The sequence below is a fragment of the Ornithorhynchus anatinus genome, chromosome 7 (assembly GCF_004115215.2).
Source record: "Ornithorhynchus anatinus isolate Pmale09 chromosome 7, mOrnAna1.pri.v4, whole genome shotgun sequence".
Lineage (NCBI taxonomy): Eukaryota > Metazoa > Chordata > Mammalia > Monotremata > Ornithorhynchidae > Ornithorhynchus > Ornithorhynchus anatinus.
Genome location: NC_041734.1, coordinates 63,685,453 through 63,704,773, shown reverse-complemented (window position 1 = coordinate 63,704,773; position 19,321 = coordinate 63,685,453). Strand labels below are relative to the sequence as shown.

Here is a 19,321-nt window from a genome sequence, read left to right as displayed (position 1 = left end):
TGAACAACACAGTTTATCTGCTACTGGGTTAATATAGCCACGTCAGATTTTCAGGTAAGGAAGGCTTCCAGGACCCAGGCGTTCTCATTGCCTGTAACCCTTGGGGAACCGCAGAGGTGGAAGAGGGCTGCTGCAAGGGGAGAAGAACATAGTGAGGGCCTGTGGCCCATTGGACAGCATATGGGATTTAGAGTCAGAAGACCTGGGTTCTAGTCTGCTACTTCCCTGCTGGGTGATCTTGGGAAAATAACTTAACCGCTCTGGACCTCAGCTTCCTCATCTGTAAATCAGGATAAGTTATAATAATAATGATGGTATTTGTTAAGCACTTACTCTGTGCCAAGCACCGTTCTAAGTGCTGGGGTAGATACAAGGTAATCAGGTTGTCCCATGTGGGGTTCACAATCTTGATCCCCACTTTACAGATGAGGGAACTGAGGCTCAGACAGTGAAGTGACTTGCCCAAAGTCACACAGCTGATAAGTGGCAGAGCGGGGATTAGAACCCATGAGCTCTGACTCCCAAGCCTGTGCTCTTGCCATTAACCCATGCTGTTACCTGCTCAGCTGTGTTAGCTCCATGTGAGATAAAACACTGTGTTCAATCTATCTTGTCTCTATCCCAGCATTTAACACATATAAGCACTTAATAAATGCCATTATTATTGCATTAATGAATCAATTATATTTATTGAGCTCATTCTGGGTGCAGAACACTGTAGAGTTCAATATAATAATGTTGGTTTTTGTTAAGCGCTTACTATGTGCAGAGCACTGTTCTTAAGCGATGGGGGAGATACAGGGTAATCAGGTTGTCCCACGTGAGGCTCACAGTTAATCCCCATTTTACAGATGAGGTGACTGAGGCACAGAGAAGTTAAGTGACTTGCCCACAGTCACCCAGCTGACAAGTGGCAGAGCTGGGAGTTGAACCCATGACCTCTGACTCCGAAGTCCAGGCTCTTTCCACTGAGCCACGCTGCTTCCCCAAATAATAATAATGTTGGTATTTGTTAAGCGCTTACTACGTGCAGAGCACTGTTCTAAGCGCTGGGGTAGATACAGGGGAATGAGGTTATCCCACATGAGGCTCATAGTCTTCATCCCCATTTTACAGATGAGGGAACTGAGGCACAGAGAAGTGAAGTGACTTGCCCACAGTCACACAGCTGACAAGGGGCAGAGTCGGGTGGCTCTGGTAGAACTGGTAGAAAACTAGTAGAAAACTTCCCTGCCCTCAAGAAGCTTACAATCTAGAGGGGGAGACAGACATTAATATAAGTAAATTATGGCTCTGTACATAAACGTTGTGGGTTTGAGCGGTGGGGTTGAATGTCAACTGCTTAAAGGGTACAGGAAATGAGGACTTGTCAGGGAAGCCCTCCTGGAGAAGGTACGATTTTATTAAAGCTCTGAAGGTTGGGTGTGGTGGTCTGTCGGATACGAAGCGGGAGGGCTTCGTCCACAACTCCAGACCGCAAGCTCATCTCTTGGTTTTAAGCTCGTAACGGGCAGGGAACATGTCTGCTAATTCTGTTGTATCGTGCTCTCCCGAGTGCTTACTGCCGTGCTCCGCACACCATAAGTGCTCAATAAATATCATTCACTGAATGACTGATTGATAGCAAGGTAGAAGGGTGAACTCCAAATGAGGGGGAGGCACCCCCACCTCCTGCAGATCTACTGCCCACATCATCCCTTGTGTCAAAATGGCTGCCGCATCGCCCATGACAATTTCATCCATACTCACTTTCACAGATTGGCAATTCATTGCTCCAAGCAACACCACCATCACTGATCTCGCACACTCTGGAAGCTTCTCCGATCATCCTGTACCTAGAGACAGGGTCAGGGCTCTTAATAATTTCTCCACCATCTTCACCCCGCTCACGGCTATGACGTTCAGTCCATCAATCAGTGCCGTTTACTGAGCATTTACTGTATGCAGAGCACTGAAGTAAGCATCAGGAGAGGACAACATATCATCTCTAGACTGCAAGCTCATTTTGGACAGGGAATGTGTCTACCAATTCTGTCGTACTGTACTCTCTCACTGCTCAGTCCAGTGCTCCGCACACAGTAAGCACTTAATAAATACTGTTGATTGAGTGATTGATCGACTTGGAGAGGCTGTGCAGACCAGCAATCGACCCAGTCTCTCAAGGGTCTTAGGCTTCAGATTCTGCCTCCTCTCCCTTACCTGAGTTTTCTGGAAGAAAGGGGGCCTGGACCTTTGCATCAGAAGAATGGTTCACAATAAAATTAGGATGGAGTCAACATTCCAGAGCCAAAAAAATACCAAAATGTGCAGGCCTCCATAATAATGTTGGTATTTGTTAAGCCCTTACTATGTGCAGAGCACTGTTCTAAGCGCTGGGGTAGATACAGGGTCATCAGGTGGTCCCACGTGAGGCCCACAGTTAATCCCCATTTTACAGATGAGGTAACTGAGGCACAGAGAAGTTAAGTGACTTGCCCACAGTCACACAGCTGACAAGTGGCAGAGCAGGGAATCGAACCCATGACCTCTGACTCCCCAGCCCAGTCTCTTTCCACTGAGCCACGCTGCTTCTCTAGCTACTACTCTGGGCCACTCACCCATGAAATTAATCTTCAGCTCTCTTGAAAGCACAGATATTTTCTGCTTATAGAACTTCCTGTAGTAATAAATTCCAAATACTATCATCTGCTGGGGGAAGAAGGGCTTCGAACCTACTACCTTCAAGCCTCCCTTCAACCCCTCAACCTGTACTTTTCCAGACTGAAAAGTTTGGACTTTTTCACTCTGTATTCAAAAGAAAACTTTTCTATTCTCCTAAATAGACAGCTGTCTCATGACAAAGAGGGTAGGAAAAGAGGAACGGAATGGAGGAGGGAAAGAGAGACGAGAGAGAGAGAGAAAGCACTCACCCAGCCTCTACTACTTCCTCAATGGATGCCCGCTAATAAAAATAACTGGTATTTGTTAAGCGCTTTCTATGTATTAAGCACTGTACTGAGCACTGGAATAGATAGAAAGCAGATCGTACGGTCTCGTTCCTCCTGGGGCTTCCAGTCAACGAGTGAGGAAGGACAGGTATTGAAGTTCCATTCTTCAGATGAGGAAACTTAGGCCCACATAAGTGAGGTGACTGGCCCAAGGTCACAGACCAGGCAAGCGGCAGGACCAGGGATTAGCACCCAGGTCCTCTGAATCTCAGTTCCGGGCTCTTTCCCTGTAGACTGTAAGCGCCTTCTAGACTGGAAGCTCTTTGTGGAAAAGGAATGTGTCTGTTGGATTGTTATATTTTGCTCCCAAATGCTTAGTACATGCTCTGCACACAGTAAGTGCTCAATAAATACGATTGACCGGCTGAGCGACTGCCTCTTTCCACTAGGCCTGTGGCCTGAACTGCAGCTCCTGTGAAGTTAGGGGGACTCGGCCCCAGCAGCCATGGACCTTGGCCAGCTTGAATACTCCCCTGAGCTGGAACCACAGCCCCCACTTTTACTAAGGGAGCTGAGGGATGTTTGAGGAGGTTTGGCTCGGCTGGAGACCTTCAATTAACAGCCTAGAAACCAGCTAGTTCACCTGCCACAGTACTGCATGGTCTAGGGGATAGAGCAAGGGCCCGGGAGTCAGAAGGACCCAAGTTCTAGTCCCGCTCTGCCACATAATGATAATTGTGGTATTTTTTGAGCGCTTACTATATGTCAAGCCCTGTTCTAAGCGCTGGGGTAGATACAAGGTAATCAGGTTGGACACAGTCCCTGTCCCTCATGGGGCTCACAGTCTGGATCCCTATTTTATACAGATGAGGTAACTGAGGCACAGAGAAGTTAAGTGACAACTTAAGGTCACACAGCAGACATGTGGCAGAGCCAGGATTAGAACACATGACCTCTGACTCCCCTGCCCGTGCTTTTTCCACCAGGCTCTGCTGCTTTTCTCTGCTGTGTGACCTCGGGCAAGTCACAACTTCTCTGGGCCTCAGTTACGTCATCTGTAAAATGAGGATTGAATACCTGTTCTCCCTCCTACTTAGACTGTGAGCCCCGTGTATGAGAGGGACTGTGTCTGACGTGATCACCCTGTATCTTCTCCAGTGCTTAGAACAGTGCTTGACACATAGTAAGTGCTTAACAAATACCACAATTATTATTATTAATGCTGCTACAGCGGCTCAGAGAGGAGAGTGGCTCGGGAAGAAGAAGCAGAGGAAGAGAAAGAGGCACAGAAGTCAGCTGGGTAACATCTCTTCTGTACTCCATTTAACAGCTCCGCCACTGCCATGACTACAGCTTTGTCTCCTCCCACCCCTCCCTGAAAATGGGATTTAAAGCAGTCCCGTAGCCTTATTCAGGCAGTGGGACGGGACTCGGATACCCACGACCACGCTGTTGAACGTGGGATGGTTGGTCACTATGCCTCAATTCCTTCTCCTCCTTCCCTGGAAGAGTACCTGCCTTCCACAACCACTGCTAAAAAGCTCAGTTCCAGCTGAGAGGCCAAGAGAATGGTTTTTACGATCTGTGTTTTTTGGTAATCTACCACAGAAATTTGATTTTCCCAATTAATTGGGTCTGAGGCCAGCTCAGCTCACTATAAATTTGAGCAGTCAAATCCCATTACGTTTAGTTATTATGCTATTTGTTAAATGCTATGTTCATTTATTCATTCAGTCGAATTTATTGAGCGCATACTCTATGTGGAGCACTGTACTAAGTGCTTGGAAAGTACAATTCAGCAATAAAGAGTGACAATCTCTGTCGACACCGGGCTTACTGTCTACAAGGAGGGAGACATCAAAGCAAGTAAACAGGCATCAATATAAATGAATAGAATTATAGATATATACACATCAAAACAAGTAAACAGACATCAATATAAATAAATAGAATTATAGATATATACACATCAAAACAAGTAAACAGACATCAATATAAATAAATAGAATTATAGATATATACATATATGCATAAGTACTGTGGGGCAGGGAGAGGGTGGGAAAAGCAAAGGGAGAGAGTCAAGGTGAAGCAGATGGGAGGGGGAGCTGAGGAAAAGGGGGGCTTAGGCTGGGAAGGTCTCCTGGAGGAGGTGAGCCTTCAGTAGGGCTTTGAAGGGGGGAAGAGTGAATATTTGGCAGATTTGAGGAGGGAGGGAGTTCCAGACCAGAGTTACGACGTGGACCAGGGGTCGACGGTGGGACAGGCAAGATGGAGGCACAGTGAGAAGGTCAGCACCAGAGGAGCAGAGTGTGCTGGTTGGGCTGTAGAAGGAGAGAAGTGAGGTGACGTAAGAAGGGGCAAGGCGATGGAGAGCTTTGAAGCCAATAGTGAGGAGTTTTTGTTTGTTTGTTTGTTTGATATGGAGGTTGATGGGCAACCACTGGAGATTTTTGAGGAGGGGGGGTGACATGCCCAGAAGGTTTCTGTAGAAAGATAAACCAGGCAGCAGAGTGAAGTATAGACTGAAGTTGGGGGAGACAGGAGGTTAGGAGATCAGAAAGGATACTGATGCAGTAATCCAGTTGGGATAGGATGAGTGATTTTACTAACGTGCCAGGCATTCTACTAAGCAAAGGGATAGATATGAATTTATCAGGTTGGAAGGAGTCCCTCTCGCACTTGGGGCTTACAGTCTCAATTCCTGATTTACAGTTGAGGTACCTGAGGCCCAGAGATGTGAAGTGACTTGCCTAAGGTCACATAGCCGATAAACAGCAGAGCCGGGATTAGAACCCATGACTTTCTGACTCCTAGGCCCATGCTCTAGCCATTTCACCATTCAGTCAATCGGCAGTATCTACTGAGCACTTACTGTGTGCACAGCATTGCACTAAGCACTTGGCAGAATATACTACAACAATATAACCGAAATGGTAGACACATTCCCTGCCCACAGTGAACTTCCAGTCCAGAAGGAATACCCCCAGGTTCACCAGCGTTCCGGATTTTGGCGGAATCGCCCGGCAAGAGAGTGGTGTCAGAAAACCAGCAGTTTGGCTAGGTGGTTAGTCACTGTCGTTTGAGTAGGTGGGCAGGACCAAAGACCACGCGGGGGGCCGGAAGCAGCTCCCCTCCCCCGTCGCACTCACCCCTCATCGCACAAATAATAGACTGTTGCCCCAAACAGCATGTCCTTGGGGATGTGCACTCTGCCGAAGTCGGGCTGGTCCGGATTTCCACAGGACCTGGCTGCAGCGAGAAAGCAGGGGCAGGAGTCTTGGGTACCTGGCAACGACCTCACCAGAGAATATCTGTTCCACTCCACCCCCCGGGGGCCACACGACACGCTCTCTGACCCGGCCAACTTCCTCTCCCTTCACTGGGCGAGGTAACCGCTTCCACACAACCCTGTTGGGCCCAGTCATCTCTGGGTAGGAGCAGGGCTACCGCTTGGTCCTTGGAGAAGCCTGGATGAAGCATGAAGCATCCTTGCCCGGAGATGTTCTGCCCCTCCGATGGGATCACTGGCTGACCCAAGCCTCACCACAGGGAGCTGGGGGAACTGAAGTCCAGAGCTGTGTGGCGAGGTCACCCCGCCCCCTTGCCACAGACTCCCTGGGGATCAGGGTCGGCTCAGACCATTTTGGTGCCCCAGGAGAAGGAAGGGTGCAGAAGACCACTGAGTCATGTGCTGAGAAGAGGAAGTCAGGCAGGGACTGACTTGGAGGAATAGTATTTAATAAGCGCTTCCTGGGTGCAGAGCACTGGACTAAGGACTGGGAGAAAATACACAGGTGGGAAATAAACATACTCCCTGACCCTCATGGGGCTCACCATCTAAAAAGTTGAAGTGGGGAGAAAAGAGTGGAGACAGATGCATCGGGAGTGGTGAAACAGCATCGCAGTTTGCCGATACAGAGAACCTTTCCTGGCCTAGGCAGGACTACTCTCCTGGGCTACCTCTCTTCCTCTTGAGGTGGGTGGCAGGACCCCCAGCCCCTGCGGAGCTCTGGAGATTGGGGAGTCATGAGGGAGAGTCTGGCCAGAGCCTGGGATGGTGGCTGAAAGCCAGCAAGACTCCATCTGCTAGGCTGAGCCACTCACCCTCTTTTTAATATTCGCGGTGCTTGTTGAACACTTACTATGTGCCAAGCTGTGCACTAAGTGCTGGGGTAGATTCAGGATCATCAGGATGGACAAAGTCCCTGTCCCACATGGGGCTCAACATAGCAGGTGGGGAGAACAGGTATGTATCCCCCATTTTACCTAGGAGGAAACTGAGGCCCAGAGAAGTGAAGTGACTCGCCTAAGGTCACACAACAGTTGAGTGGCAGAGCTGGGCTAAGAACCCAGGTCCTCTGACTCCTAGGCCCCTTTGCTTTTCAATAAGTCATGCTGCTTCTCTTTCAACATCCTCCAGGAAACAGGTGGGGAGTCTCAGGCCTTTTACCCCAGGGAGCCTGAAAAACTAGCCTTCACTCACGGGGTCTTAGCTGTCCCTGTTTCCCCTTGCAGTGAGGAAATGCCAGAGGCTACTCACGTGTACAGAACACCTCCTTTGACCACTGGTAGTTTTCTAAGCAGCGGAGGGCCAGTTCCTTCTGAAAGGCTTTCTGGTACCCAGGCCGGCATTCATACTTCACTTTCTTCCCCACCGGAAACTCCATCTGCTCAAGGTCATCTCTCTGGATGGCGAAGGTAAGCTGAGGCGGTTTGCCGCATTTCCCTGGGGGAGGATGAAGGGGGGAGAAGAACCGAGCGGTCAGCTTGTGGTCCAGCATTCAGGAGACCTCCCTAGCTGCTTCCCCTTCCCACACCCTCCCTCCCTGCCCCCCATGGTGCCTCCAAGGCCGCAGGAAAGACAGAGTCTGCCCCGGAACAAAGATCAGGAGCACTGTAGGGTATCTGCAGAGGTGGAGGAATGGGAGGATGAAGTCTCCTGTCGGGAACGATGGATGGAACTCGGTCCTGAGACACCAGGCCCGAGAGCCCGTGCGAAGGAACGGATTCCAAGGGCGCTCTCTTCCAGGCTAATCGAACAGAGTGCAACGAGCGAGCAGACAGGCAAAAATGCTGTGCGATGCAAAATTCACACAAACATTTTTTGCATGCAGGCCCCCTTATGGCAGAAGTGACCACAGGGGAATACCAACGTTGTGCCCTGATATGGGGCCTGGCATGTGATGGCCTTGGGAGCCACCACGGTATCTGCTGGCCCCCCCCGAAAGGGTGGGTGCAGAAAGATGACTGGCGGAAGTCAGTCAGTCATTTATATTTACTGAGCACTTACTGTGTGCAGAGCACTGTACTAAGCGCTGGGGAGAGTACAATACAACAATATAACAGACACCTTCTCTGCCCATAACAAGCTTACTATCTAGAGAGGTCAGCTTTCGTGGAAGCTCCAACCTAGACCATGGAAAGGGCAAAAGTCTGCCGATTGATCAGTCTATCATGGAAGGGGCTATTGACATTTGTCCCTTGACTGATTGCCTACTGGCTGCGGAAAACTATACTAGACCGTAGGAGAGTACAGATAGATTAGTACACATGATCCCTGCCCTCAAGGAATCTAGCCAGGGGAGATAGTGGCAAACATAAATTACAGATAGAAGGAAGAAATCCAGAAAGAGAGAAATAAAGATAGGTCCAATAAGTGCTTTGGGCTGAGCAGATAAAACAGCATAGCCTAGTGGAGAGAGTATAGGCCTGGGTGTCAGGAGGACCTGGATTTTAATCCCGGCTCCTCCACTTATCCGCTGTGTGACCTTGGGCAAGTTATTTCACTTCTCTGTGCCTCAGTTGCCTCAACTGTAATGTGGGGAGCCTTGCGTGGGAGTGGGGCTGTGTTCAATCCTATTATCTTGTATCTACCGCTTAGTACAGTGCCTGGCACAAAATAAGCACTTAACAAATACCACAATTATTATTATTACGCTAGGATTTAGGTAGTATGGAAGTGCAGAAGTGGCAGCTGGAGGGGCTAGAGAAGGGAGATAAGAAATCAATTGGGGAAGACATCTTGGAGAAGGTCTAATTTAAGAAGGGCAGGATCACACTCACCAACTCTGTTGTATTGTACTCTCCCAAGCTCTTAGGACAGAGCTCTGCACACAGCAAGCTCTCAATAAATATCATTGATTAATTGATGATGGGCAGAGCAGTGGTCTGCTGGATATGAATGAGGAGGGATTTCTAGGCAGGAGGGAGGTGAGGAACAAGTCAGTCGGTGGTGGATGAGAAAAGAATGAGGTAGAATAAGTTAGCAAGCAGGGCATAGAAGGGGAAGAGAGAGGATACATTGGAGGGGAAAAGCTGGTTGAGTGCCTTAAGACCGATGGTCAGGAGTTTCTACTTCATGCGGAGAGGAATGCACAAGCATTGGAGGTTGTTGAGGAAGGTGGAGATGTGGGCGGAACAGTGTTTTAGAAAAATGACATGGCAGAGATAGGACTGAAATATAAATGAGAGCGAGTAGATTCAGGAGGCCAGGAGATCAGAGAATACACTGATGCAGTAATTCAGGCTGGGATATGACAAGTGCGTGGCCAGTGTAGTGGATATTTGGATGGAGAGTAGGGACAGATTCTGGAAATATTGTGGGGAAAGAATAGCTACGGTTAGGCGAGATAATAAATAAGGGATTTGGAAGGCAGAGAGGCGTCAAGGAAAATACCAGGGTCATGTGTTAGACGGGCTGGGTTGATGGTGGTGGTGTCAACAGTGATGGCAAAGTTAGATGGAGGAGAGGATTTGATTTGACTTCTCTGTGCCTCAGTTTCCTCATCCGTAAAATGGGGATATAATGCCTGTTTTCCCTACCCTTTAGGCTGTGATCCCTTTGTGGGACAGGGACTGGCTTTGATCTAATTATCCTGTATCTATCCCAGCACTTAGCACAGTGCTTTACACACCAGTGTCAGTATTATTATTATTATTATTATTATAATACTTGGGAGGGAAAGTGAGGAGTTCATTTGGAGTATTTCAACAGCGAGGGCTTGGCAGGAAATCCGGATAGATAAGTCCTACAGGCTGGAGGAAATGTAAGGTTGAAGAAAATGAGAAGTAGTTTGGGAAATCTCTGAAAGGTGACTGCTAATTGCTAAAGGGAATAGAAAAGAGAGGGCAAGAGCAGAGAAGGGGAGGAATCAGACAGGGCTGGCCTGTGTGGGTAAGAAGTGGGCAGAGAGCTACTCGGTGATAGAACATGGTAGGGAGGTTCCTAGGGGTCCCAGAGCTGAGCCCCCCATGACTTCTGCCCAGGGCTCCAATGGACCTGGACCACTTGCCCGTGGCAGGCCAGGGAAAAATCAGCTCTAGAGAGGGGTTGGTCAGTCAGCAAGTCTGTTGGGAGCTGGGATCGTTCATGACCATCCTGCCACTGTGACTATAGGCCAAGGCCGTGGACATAATAATAATAATAATAATAATAATGTTGGTATTTGTTAAGCACTTACTATGTGCCGAGCACTGTTCTAAGCGCTGGGGGAGATACAGGGTAATCAGGTTGTCCCACGTGAGGCTCACGGTTAATCCCCATTTTACAGATGAGGTAACTGAGGCACAGAGAAGTGAAGTGACTTGCCCACAGTCACACAGCTGACAAGTGGCAGAGCTGGGAGTCGAACCCATGACCTCTGACTCCGAAGCCCAGGCTCTTTCCACTAAGCCACGCTGCCCGACTATTCCCTGGATGTCAAAGGGCTAGTCAGAGAATTTCTCTGCAGACTCATGGGCTTCAGGCTGATCTTCCAGGCTGGAAGATCAGCCTGGGCCCATGGGGAGGCCGGACTTGCTGGCCCGTGAGTAGCCCGATGACGGGAGTGCGGGATCGTGGGCTCCTACCTGACCTTGTGTCTCTTCGGGTTGGCCATCCTAGTGGACCTCCTTGCCAGACCCAACCTGAGAGGTGATGGGCAGAACAAGAACCGCAGCTGAGGGGAGGCCAGAAGAGGAGATGCCGTCCCAGGCAGAACCAATGGTTCACATTTATCAGGGGAAGAGGTGGGGGGGAGTAGTATTCTTGCCAGACAGGCCCTGTCCGCACAGCCCCTCAGGCCTCAACCCCTGTCCATGCGAGAGCCAATCTCACTCCCCTCAGGGAGGCCTCCAAGAGCCAAGGCATGTGAGCCATGAGCACTGAGCCATCCATCGTGAAGGGGAGGAAGGAAGTAAAGGTGTGGTGGGGGAGAATTGGGAAAACCCCCAAGCCACAGGTATGCTTGCCCACACGAGGCTCCCAAGTTCCTTTTTTTGTGGTATCTGATAAGCACTTACTATGTTAAACACTCTTCTGAGGGCTGGGGTAGATACTAGTAGATAGAGAAGCAGCATGGCCTAGTGGATAGAGCATAGGTCTGGGAATCAATAGGACCTGGGTTCTAATCCTGGCTCTTCCACTTGTCTGCTGATCTCATGTCACCCAGCTGGGACTCAAAGGCCCAGGGAGCTCTCCTCCTCTCTCCTCCCTGTGTGGAATAATACAGCAGACACGACCTGGAGAATGAAGAGTAAAAAGGGACCAGGATTCTACTCTTGACTCTGCCACTCAATCGCTGAGTGACCATGGGCAAGTCGCTTAACCTCTCTGGGCCTCAGTTTCCTCAGTTGTAAAATAATAATAATTATGGTATTTGTTAAGTGCTTACTCTGTGCCAGGCACTATGCTAAGCATTGGTCTCTGCACAAGCAAACTGGGTTGGACGCAGTCCCCTTCCCAGCTGAGACTCACAGTCTCAATCCCCATTTTACAGATGAGGTAAGTGAGGCACAGAGAAGTGAAGCAATTTGCCTAAGGTCACATAGTACAGAAGTGGCAGAGGCGGAATTAAAACCCCTGAATTTCTGACTCCCAGGCCCGTGCTCTAGCCACTGTGTCATGCTGCTTCTCTAAATGGAAATTAAGTGGCTGCTCTCCCTCCCTCTTAGATTGGGAACCCCAGGAGGGGCAAGGAACCATGTCTGATCTGATCGTATCTACCCCAGGGCTTAGCATGGAGCTTGGCACTGTGGTTAATAAGTTCCATCGTCATCCTGAAGGGTGGCGGGGGGCCTAGGATGCCAACTGATGCCCCTCGCCCTGGAGGAAGCCCGGAGAGTGGGAGTGGGCAGGGGCACGTGGGGCGAACATCTGGGTCGGCTGGGGCAGTGGGCAGAGAGCAGAGGGCAAGGGGCACTGGGGAGAGGGCAGGGGGTGGAGGGCAGAGGGCAGAGGGCAGCAGGCAGCAGGCAGCGGACTGCACTTCCCCAGGCTATCAGACTATCAGACAGCTGGAAAGCCCCGGAGGTGGCAGAACTCTCACTTTGACTTGCAAATCTGTGGTGTAGTGTGCAGGGGGGCAGGGGGGCGGCCCGGCAGCCGAGCCCAGACCCGGCAGGTGCAGCCGAGCCCTGCCGCTGGGCCCGTTGGGACCGGCTCTGACCCTGGCCCCGGGCCCCCTCCCCCCAGCCCTGGGTTCCTCACCTCCCCCCGCCGGATGGATGCAGTTTCCCTCGCTTCCTCCGGCCACCACCCACCCTCTGAAAGGTCATTGGACATTTGTCCAGGCTGTTAGGGATGGATGGTGGGGAGGGGGGACTAGGGCAAAGCCAGGGGTTCCCTCCATTCCCCAGGGTCCGGCCCCATCCCCGTCCAGGCCCCCCAAAAGACCGCAGGACCCACATTCTGGCTCACTGACCCTGGTTTCTAATCCCGGCTCTGACACAGGTCTGCTCTGTGACCTGGGGCAGGTCACTCCACTTCTCTGGGCCTCAGTTACCTCTTCTGTCAAATGGAGATGAAGACTTTGAGCCCCATGTGGGACTTAATTACCAGGTATCTACCCCTGTGCTTAGAACAGGGCTTGACACAGTAAGCACTTAACAACGCCACTATAATCATCATTCATCAATAGTATTTATGGAGCACTTATTGTGTGCAAAGCACTGTATTAAGCTCTTGGGAGAGTACAATATAACAACTAACAGACACACTGCTGCCCACAACGAGCTCACATCATCATCATCACTGTCCTCTCCTGATTCTCCGCTTATCTCTCTGGCCGCTCATTCTCAGTCTCTTTTGCGGGCTACTCCTCGGTCTCCCACCCCCTAACTGTGGGGGTCCCTCAAGATTCATTTCTGGTCCCCTTCTATTCTCCATCTATACCCACACCCTTGGAGAACTCAATCACTCCCATGGCTTCAACTACCACCTCTGTGCGGATGATACCAAAATCTCCATCTCCATCCCCAGTCTTTCTCCTTCTCTGCAGTCTCACCTTTCCTCCTGCCTTCAACAAAACTCTACTTAGATACCCTCCAATCACCTCTAACTTAACATGTCCAAAACAGAACTCCTTGTCTTCCCACTCAAACCCTGTTCTCTCTCTCACTTTCCTGTCACTGTAGATGGCACCACCATCCTTCCTGTCTCACAAGCCCATAACCTTGGCATTATCCTTGCCTCCTCTCTCTCACGCAACCCACATATTCAATCCATCACTAAATCCTTTTGGCCCCACCTTCACAACATCATTAAAATCCGTCCTTTTTCAACCAACCTCACTGTGCTTCAGTCTCGACTATCTCGCCAGCGACTCCTCCCCCACATCCTGCCTCTGGCCTGGAATGTCCTCCCTCCTCAAATCTGACAATTACTCTTCCCTCTTTCCAAGTCTTACGGAAAGCACATCTCCTCCAAGAGGCCTTCCCTGACTAAGCCCTCCTTTCCTCTTCTCCTACTCCCTTTTGCATAGCCCTGACTTGCGCATCCCCCCTCCCAGCCCCATAGCATTTATGAACATACCTGTAATTTATTTATTTATAGTAATCTCTCCCCTTCTAGATTGTAGAATGTCTGTTTATCGTTATTTTGTACTCTCCCAAGTGCTTAGTTCAGTGCTCTGTACACAGTCAGCTCTCAAGATCTATGACTGAATGAATGAATGAAACTGCCCACCACCTATCTTGGGGGAGGCTGCTTCACCCCTCCTGGGAAGGATGAGGAGCAGGACAAAGAGGAGGAAGAGAATAAGGACAAGGAGGAGGAGGAGGAGGTGGTGAAATAGAAGGAAGACAAGGAGAAGGAAGATGAGAAAGAAGAGGTCGAGGGGGAGGGCAATGATGAGGAGGATGAAGAGAAGGAGGAGAAAGATGAGGATGACGAGGAGAAGGATGAAGACAAGGAACATGGCGAAGAGAACAAGGAGGAGGACTAGGGGGATTCATTCATTCATTCATTCAATTGTATTTATTGAGTGCTTACTGTGTGCAGACCACTGTACTAAGTACTTGGAATGTACAATCTGGCAACAGATAGAGACAATCCCTGCCCAACAACGGGCTCACAGTATGAAAGGGGGAGACAGACAGAAAAACAAGTAGTCAGGCATCAATACCATAGAATCATAGATATCTACACATCATTGATAAAATAGAGTGATAATATATACAAATATACACAAGTGCTTCGGGAGGGGAAGGGGGTAGAGCAGAGGGAGGGAGTAGGGGCGATGGGGAGGGGAGGAGGGGCAGATGGAAAAGGAGGGCTCAGAGGGGCGTCTCAGGTGGAGAGTTGGGGGGAAAGGCTGGAGGAAGACAAACAGGAGGAGGAGGATGAGGAGGACAAGGAGGACAAGAAAGGGGAGGAGGATGAGGAGGAGGATGACAAAGAGAAGGATGATGAGAAGGGTGATGAGGAGGAGGACAATGAGGAGGAGGGGGAGGAGGAGGGGAATAATAATAATAATAATGATATTTGTTAAGCACTTACTATGTGCCAAGCACTGTTCTAAGTGCTGGGAGAGATACAAGGTCATCAGGTTGTCCCACAGGGGGCTCACAGTCATAATCCCCATTTTGGAGATGAGGTAACTGGGACACAGAGAAGTGAAGTGACTTGCCCAAAGTCACACAGCTGATAAGTGGTGGAGTGGGGATTAGAACCCATGACCTCTGACTCCCAAACCCGGGTTCCTTTCACTAAGCCATGCTGCTTCTCTATGATGAGGAGAATGACAAAGGATGAAGAGAAGGAAAAGGAGGACAATAAAGAGGAGGAGGATGATAAAGATGATGACAAGGTGGAGGAGGAAGAGGAGGAGGACAAGGAGGTGGACAAGGAGGAGGACGATAAGGAGGAGGGAAAGGAGGAAAATGGTGATGAGGATGACAACTAGGAGGACAAGTAGGAGGATGACAATGAGAAGGACGATGACGAAGAGGATGAAGAGAAGGATGGCGATCAGGCAGAAGGAAGACAAAGAGGAGTATGACAAGGAGTGTGATGAGGTGGAGGAGGACAATGACGAGGATGATGGTGATGAAGAGGATGATGAGGTGGAGGATAAGGAGGAGGAAGACAACAAAGAGGAGGACAATGAGGAGGAGGTAGATGAGGAGGAGGAAGAGAATGACGAGGAGGATTAGAATTTCCCAGAGGAGCCTGCCCCAGGTCACCCTGAGCAGCTATTAATAATAATAATAATAATAACAAAAACAATACTACTACTAAACATAATTATTTTTTTTAGACCTTACTATGTGCCAAGCACTGCAGGAAGATCCACTACAAGCAGATTGAACACTGTTCCTGCTCCTCTTAGAGCTTACACTCTAAGTAGCTGTTTGGGGCACCAACCTCCCATCTCATGGGCCAAAACTGAGTCATCTCCACATCTCCCCGCACCCCCGACCCCTGCTTCTCCCAGCCGAACCCAATCGTAGGAGTCGATAGGCGAGGGCTTGCTTTTACAGAGGGGGAACATGCTGCTTATTAAAAACCATGGTTGTTCATAGTCCCATCGAGAGCCGAATGACCTCCAGCTGCTCCAGAGAGGTGGCTGGCTAGGGGAGGAAAAGAAAAGGGAGGAAATTTGTTTCAAAGAGAAGGTCCTTGCCCACTCTGGAGTATCATTTTGCCTCTTGACTGGGAGAGCCTCTCTTCTTCAGCATGCAGAAGGAGATAGATAAGACTTTTTTATGTCATTTGTTAAGGGCTTACTATGTGTCAAGCACTGTTCTAAACTGCTGGGGGTAGATACAAATTAATTAGGTTGGGCAACGTCCCTCTCCCACATCATGGGCTCAAAGTCTAAGTAGGAGGGAGAACTTCAAGGCCAGGAGGACAGGGACCATCTGATGGGGAACCATCTGATGGAAGGGGCCTGGAGGGATTTAGTGGCTGACCTCAGGTCACAGCATGGCAAGAGAGGAGCTGGCATTTCAATTTCTCCTAAATAAGGTCAATCAATCAATAGCACTTACTGAGCTCTTACTGTGTGCAGAGCTCTGTACTAATCAACCAGTGATGATTAAGAGCTTACTGTGTGCAAAGCACTGTACTAATGAATCAATCAATTTTCCTCCTTCCCAGCCCTACAACACTTACGTATATATTTGTAATTTATTCATTTATACTAATTACTGTCTCCTCCTCAAGAGTGTAAGCTCGATGTGGCAGGGAATGTGTCTGTTTGTTGTTATACTATACTCCCCCAAGTGCTTAGTACAGTGCTGTGTACACAGAAAGCCCACAATAAATACTGTTAAATGAACGGTTATTTTTTGAGAGCTTATTGTGTGCAAAGCACTATAGTAATGAATCGATGCTATTTTTACTAATAATGATGGTATTTGTTAAGTGCTTACTGTGTGTCTAGCACTATTCTAAGCTCTTGCGAGAGCACATTATAGCAATAAACAGGCACATCCCCCCTGAGAGCTTATTGTGTGCAAAGCACTCTACCAATCAGTGGATAGAAATTATGGAGAGCTTACTGTTTGCGAAGGATTGTACCAATCTAGCAGTGGTATGTATTTAGAACTTACTGTATGCAGAACACTGTACTAAATAATCCATCAGTGGTGTGCACTGACAGTTTACTGTCTGCAGAATACTGTACTGATCATTCAATCAATGGCATTTATCGAGCGCTTTACTGTGTGCGGAGCACTGCACTAATAAGCGATTGGGAGAGTACTCCCAGCTTGTATTAAGTGCTTGGGAAAGTACAGTATATCAAAAAACAGACACATTCCCTGCCCACAACGAGCTTACAGTCTGCCACTTGTCACTGTGTGACTTTGGGCAAGTCACTTAACTTCTCTGGGCCTCAGTTACCTCATCTGTAAAATGGGGATGAAGACTGTGAGCCCCATGAGGGACAACCTGACCACCTTGTATCCCCCCAGCGCTTAGAACAGTGCATTGCACATAGTTAGCGCTTAACAAATACCATTATTATTATTATTATTAGAGGGGGAGTCAGTCATTAATATAAATACATTACAAAAATGTACATAAGTGATAGGGCTGGGGAGGGGGACAATTGACTGATTCATTAGTACATTAGTACACTGTACTAATTGCGTTCCCCGCAACGCCAATGCCAATATCAGCCAGGGGGATGGGGAAGGGGAGGAGTAGGCCCCCTCCAAATAGACCAGAACCAGAAAAAGTGCTGCCGCAACAGAGTTAGCCCGCAGAAAGAACTTCCTAGCCCCACCAACGGTTCCGAGGCACGAGAAAGGGGCACCGAGGACGGCTGCGGAATAATAATAATAATTGTGGTAGTTATTAAGCGCTTACTATGTGCCAGGCGCTATACTAAACGCTGGACTGGGTGCGAGCAATGGGGTTTGACACAATCTCTGTCCCACAGAGGGCTCACAGTCTCGATCCCCGTCTTCCTGATGAGAGAACTGAGGCCCAGAGAAGTGAAGCGACTAGTCCAAACTCACCCAGCAGACAGGTGAGGGAGGCAGGATTAGAACCCATGATCTTCTGGCTCTCAGGCCCGTGCTCTACCCTCTAGACGGGGTCGCTTCTCGGAGTGGCCTTCCCTGGCAGGCTCCGGGAGGGTGGTGGGTGACGGCGGGGGCGGGGGGCGAGTGGGCAACCGGGGGACCTGCCAAGGCTCCTTCCCGATCTTGGTTTGAAGCCCGCCCCCTTCCCAGGTGCTCCCCCCTTCCCTCCGCGATCAGGGAAGGGGGCGTCGGGGACCTCCCATGCCCGGGCAGCAGAGAAGCAGCGTGGCTCAGTGGAAAGAGCACGGGCTTTGGAGTCGGTGGTCACGAGTTCGAATCCCGGCTCTGCCACTTGTCAGCTGTGTGACTTTGGGCGAGTCACTTCCCTTTTCTGTCCCTCAGTTACCTCATCTGCAAAATGGGCATTAAGACTGTGAGCCCCACGTGGGACAACCTGATTCCCCTGTGTCTACCCCAGCGCTTAGAACAGTGCTCTGCACATAGTAAGCGCTTGACAAATACCGACGTTATTATTATTACTCTGCTGCGTGACCTGTCACTTAGCTTCTCTGGGCCTCGGGTCCCTCCCTCAGTTCCCTCAACTGTAAAATGGGGATTAAAAGTGTGAGCCCCCCGTGGGACCACCCGGCTACCCTGTATCTACCCCAGCGCTTAGAACAGTGCTTAGCACATCGTAAGCGCTTCACAGATACAATCAGCATCACTATTCTTATCCACGGGTTACTATTCTTATCCACGGGACGGGCTCAGGCCCACTGGGAAGACCCGCGCCGGATCTCCGGAGCTCCCAGCCCCCTAGAACAACGTTTGTCACATAGTGAACGCTTAACAAATACTATTTGTTATGATTAGTGTCCCGTGTCTCCGGGAGCTGATGTCCTGGGGATGGGGAGGGGGTGGAGGGGAGAGAGGTTCGGACACCGATCCCCCCTTTCAATCCGTGAGCCCCGCCTGATTACCTTGGATCTTCCATTCATTCAGTCGCATTTATAGAACGCTTACTTGGTGCGGAGCACTGTACTGAGCCCTTGGGAGAGTGTCCCGCAACGGTAAAGGGACTCGTTCCCTGCCCGCCACGAGCTCAGAGGGGAAACTTAGAGTGTGGCGGGGGAACCCCTCTCCCAGCGCCCAGCGCAGCGCTTGGCGCCTAGTGCGCGCCTCCCCAACCCCGCCGTTAGCCCAGGTGAGCCCCGCGCTGCGGCAGCCCAGGACCCTGCCTGCTGCCGTCCCGCCCCGCCCCGCCCCGCCCCGCCCCTCCCGGGACCCCGCACCCCGACTTACCGCACACCCCCGGGGCCAGGAGGGCCAAGAAGGCCCAGAAGAGAGGCGGGGGGGCGAGCATGGCGAGCCGCAGGACCAGCTGGCTTTTGCCGCCGCTCCGCAAGCGGGGGCCAGCCAAGGGGGCCAGCCACGGAGCCTCTTTTTCTCCCGACGCCTTATATAGATATGGGCTTCCTCCCCTCCCTTCCTTTCCCCTCCCCTCACCTCCGCCCATAGAGCCCTCTCCTCTCTCCTCTCCTCTCCTCTCCTCTCCTCTCCTCTCCTCTCCTCTCCTCTCCTCTCCTCTCCTCTCCTCTCCTCTCCTCTCCTCTCCTCTCCTCTCCTCTCCTCTCCTCTCCTCTCCTCTCCTCTCCTCTCCACTC

At 50.3% G+C, this 19,321-nt stretch overlaps 1 protein-coding gene across 1 annotated transcript in view; it reads right to left on the bottom strand.

Moving 5' to 3' along the window:
* LOC100084581 (complement receptor type 1-like) overlaps positions 1-19,036 on the bottom strand; it is a 61,967-nt gene extending 42,931 nt beyond the window's left edge. Inside the window, exons 1-4 of the mRNA XM_039912742.1 lie at positions 18,960-19,036; positions 7,468-7,653; positions 6,077-6,176; positions 1,750-1,835 (exon numbers count right to left, since the gene is read on the bottom strand). Coding sequence (XP_039768676.1) covers positions 1,750-1,835; positions 6,077-6,176; positions 7,468-7,653; positions 18,960-19,020 — 433 coding nt within the window. The 5' untranslated portion in view covers positions 19,021-19,036. The remainder of the gene's footprint in view (positions 1-1,749; positions 1,836-6,076; positions 6,177-7,467; positions 7,654-18,959) is intronic.
* Between the last annotated feature and the right edge of the window lie 285 nt (positions 19,037-19,321).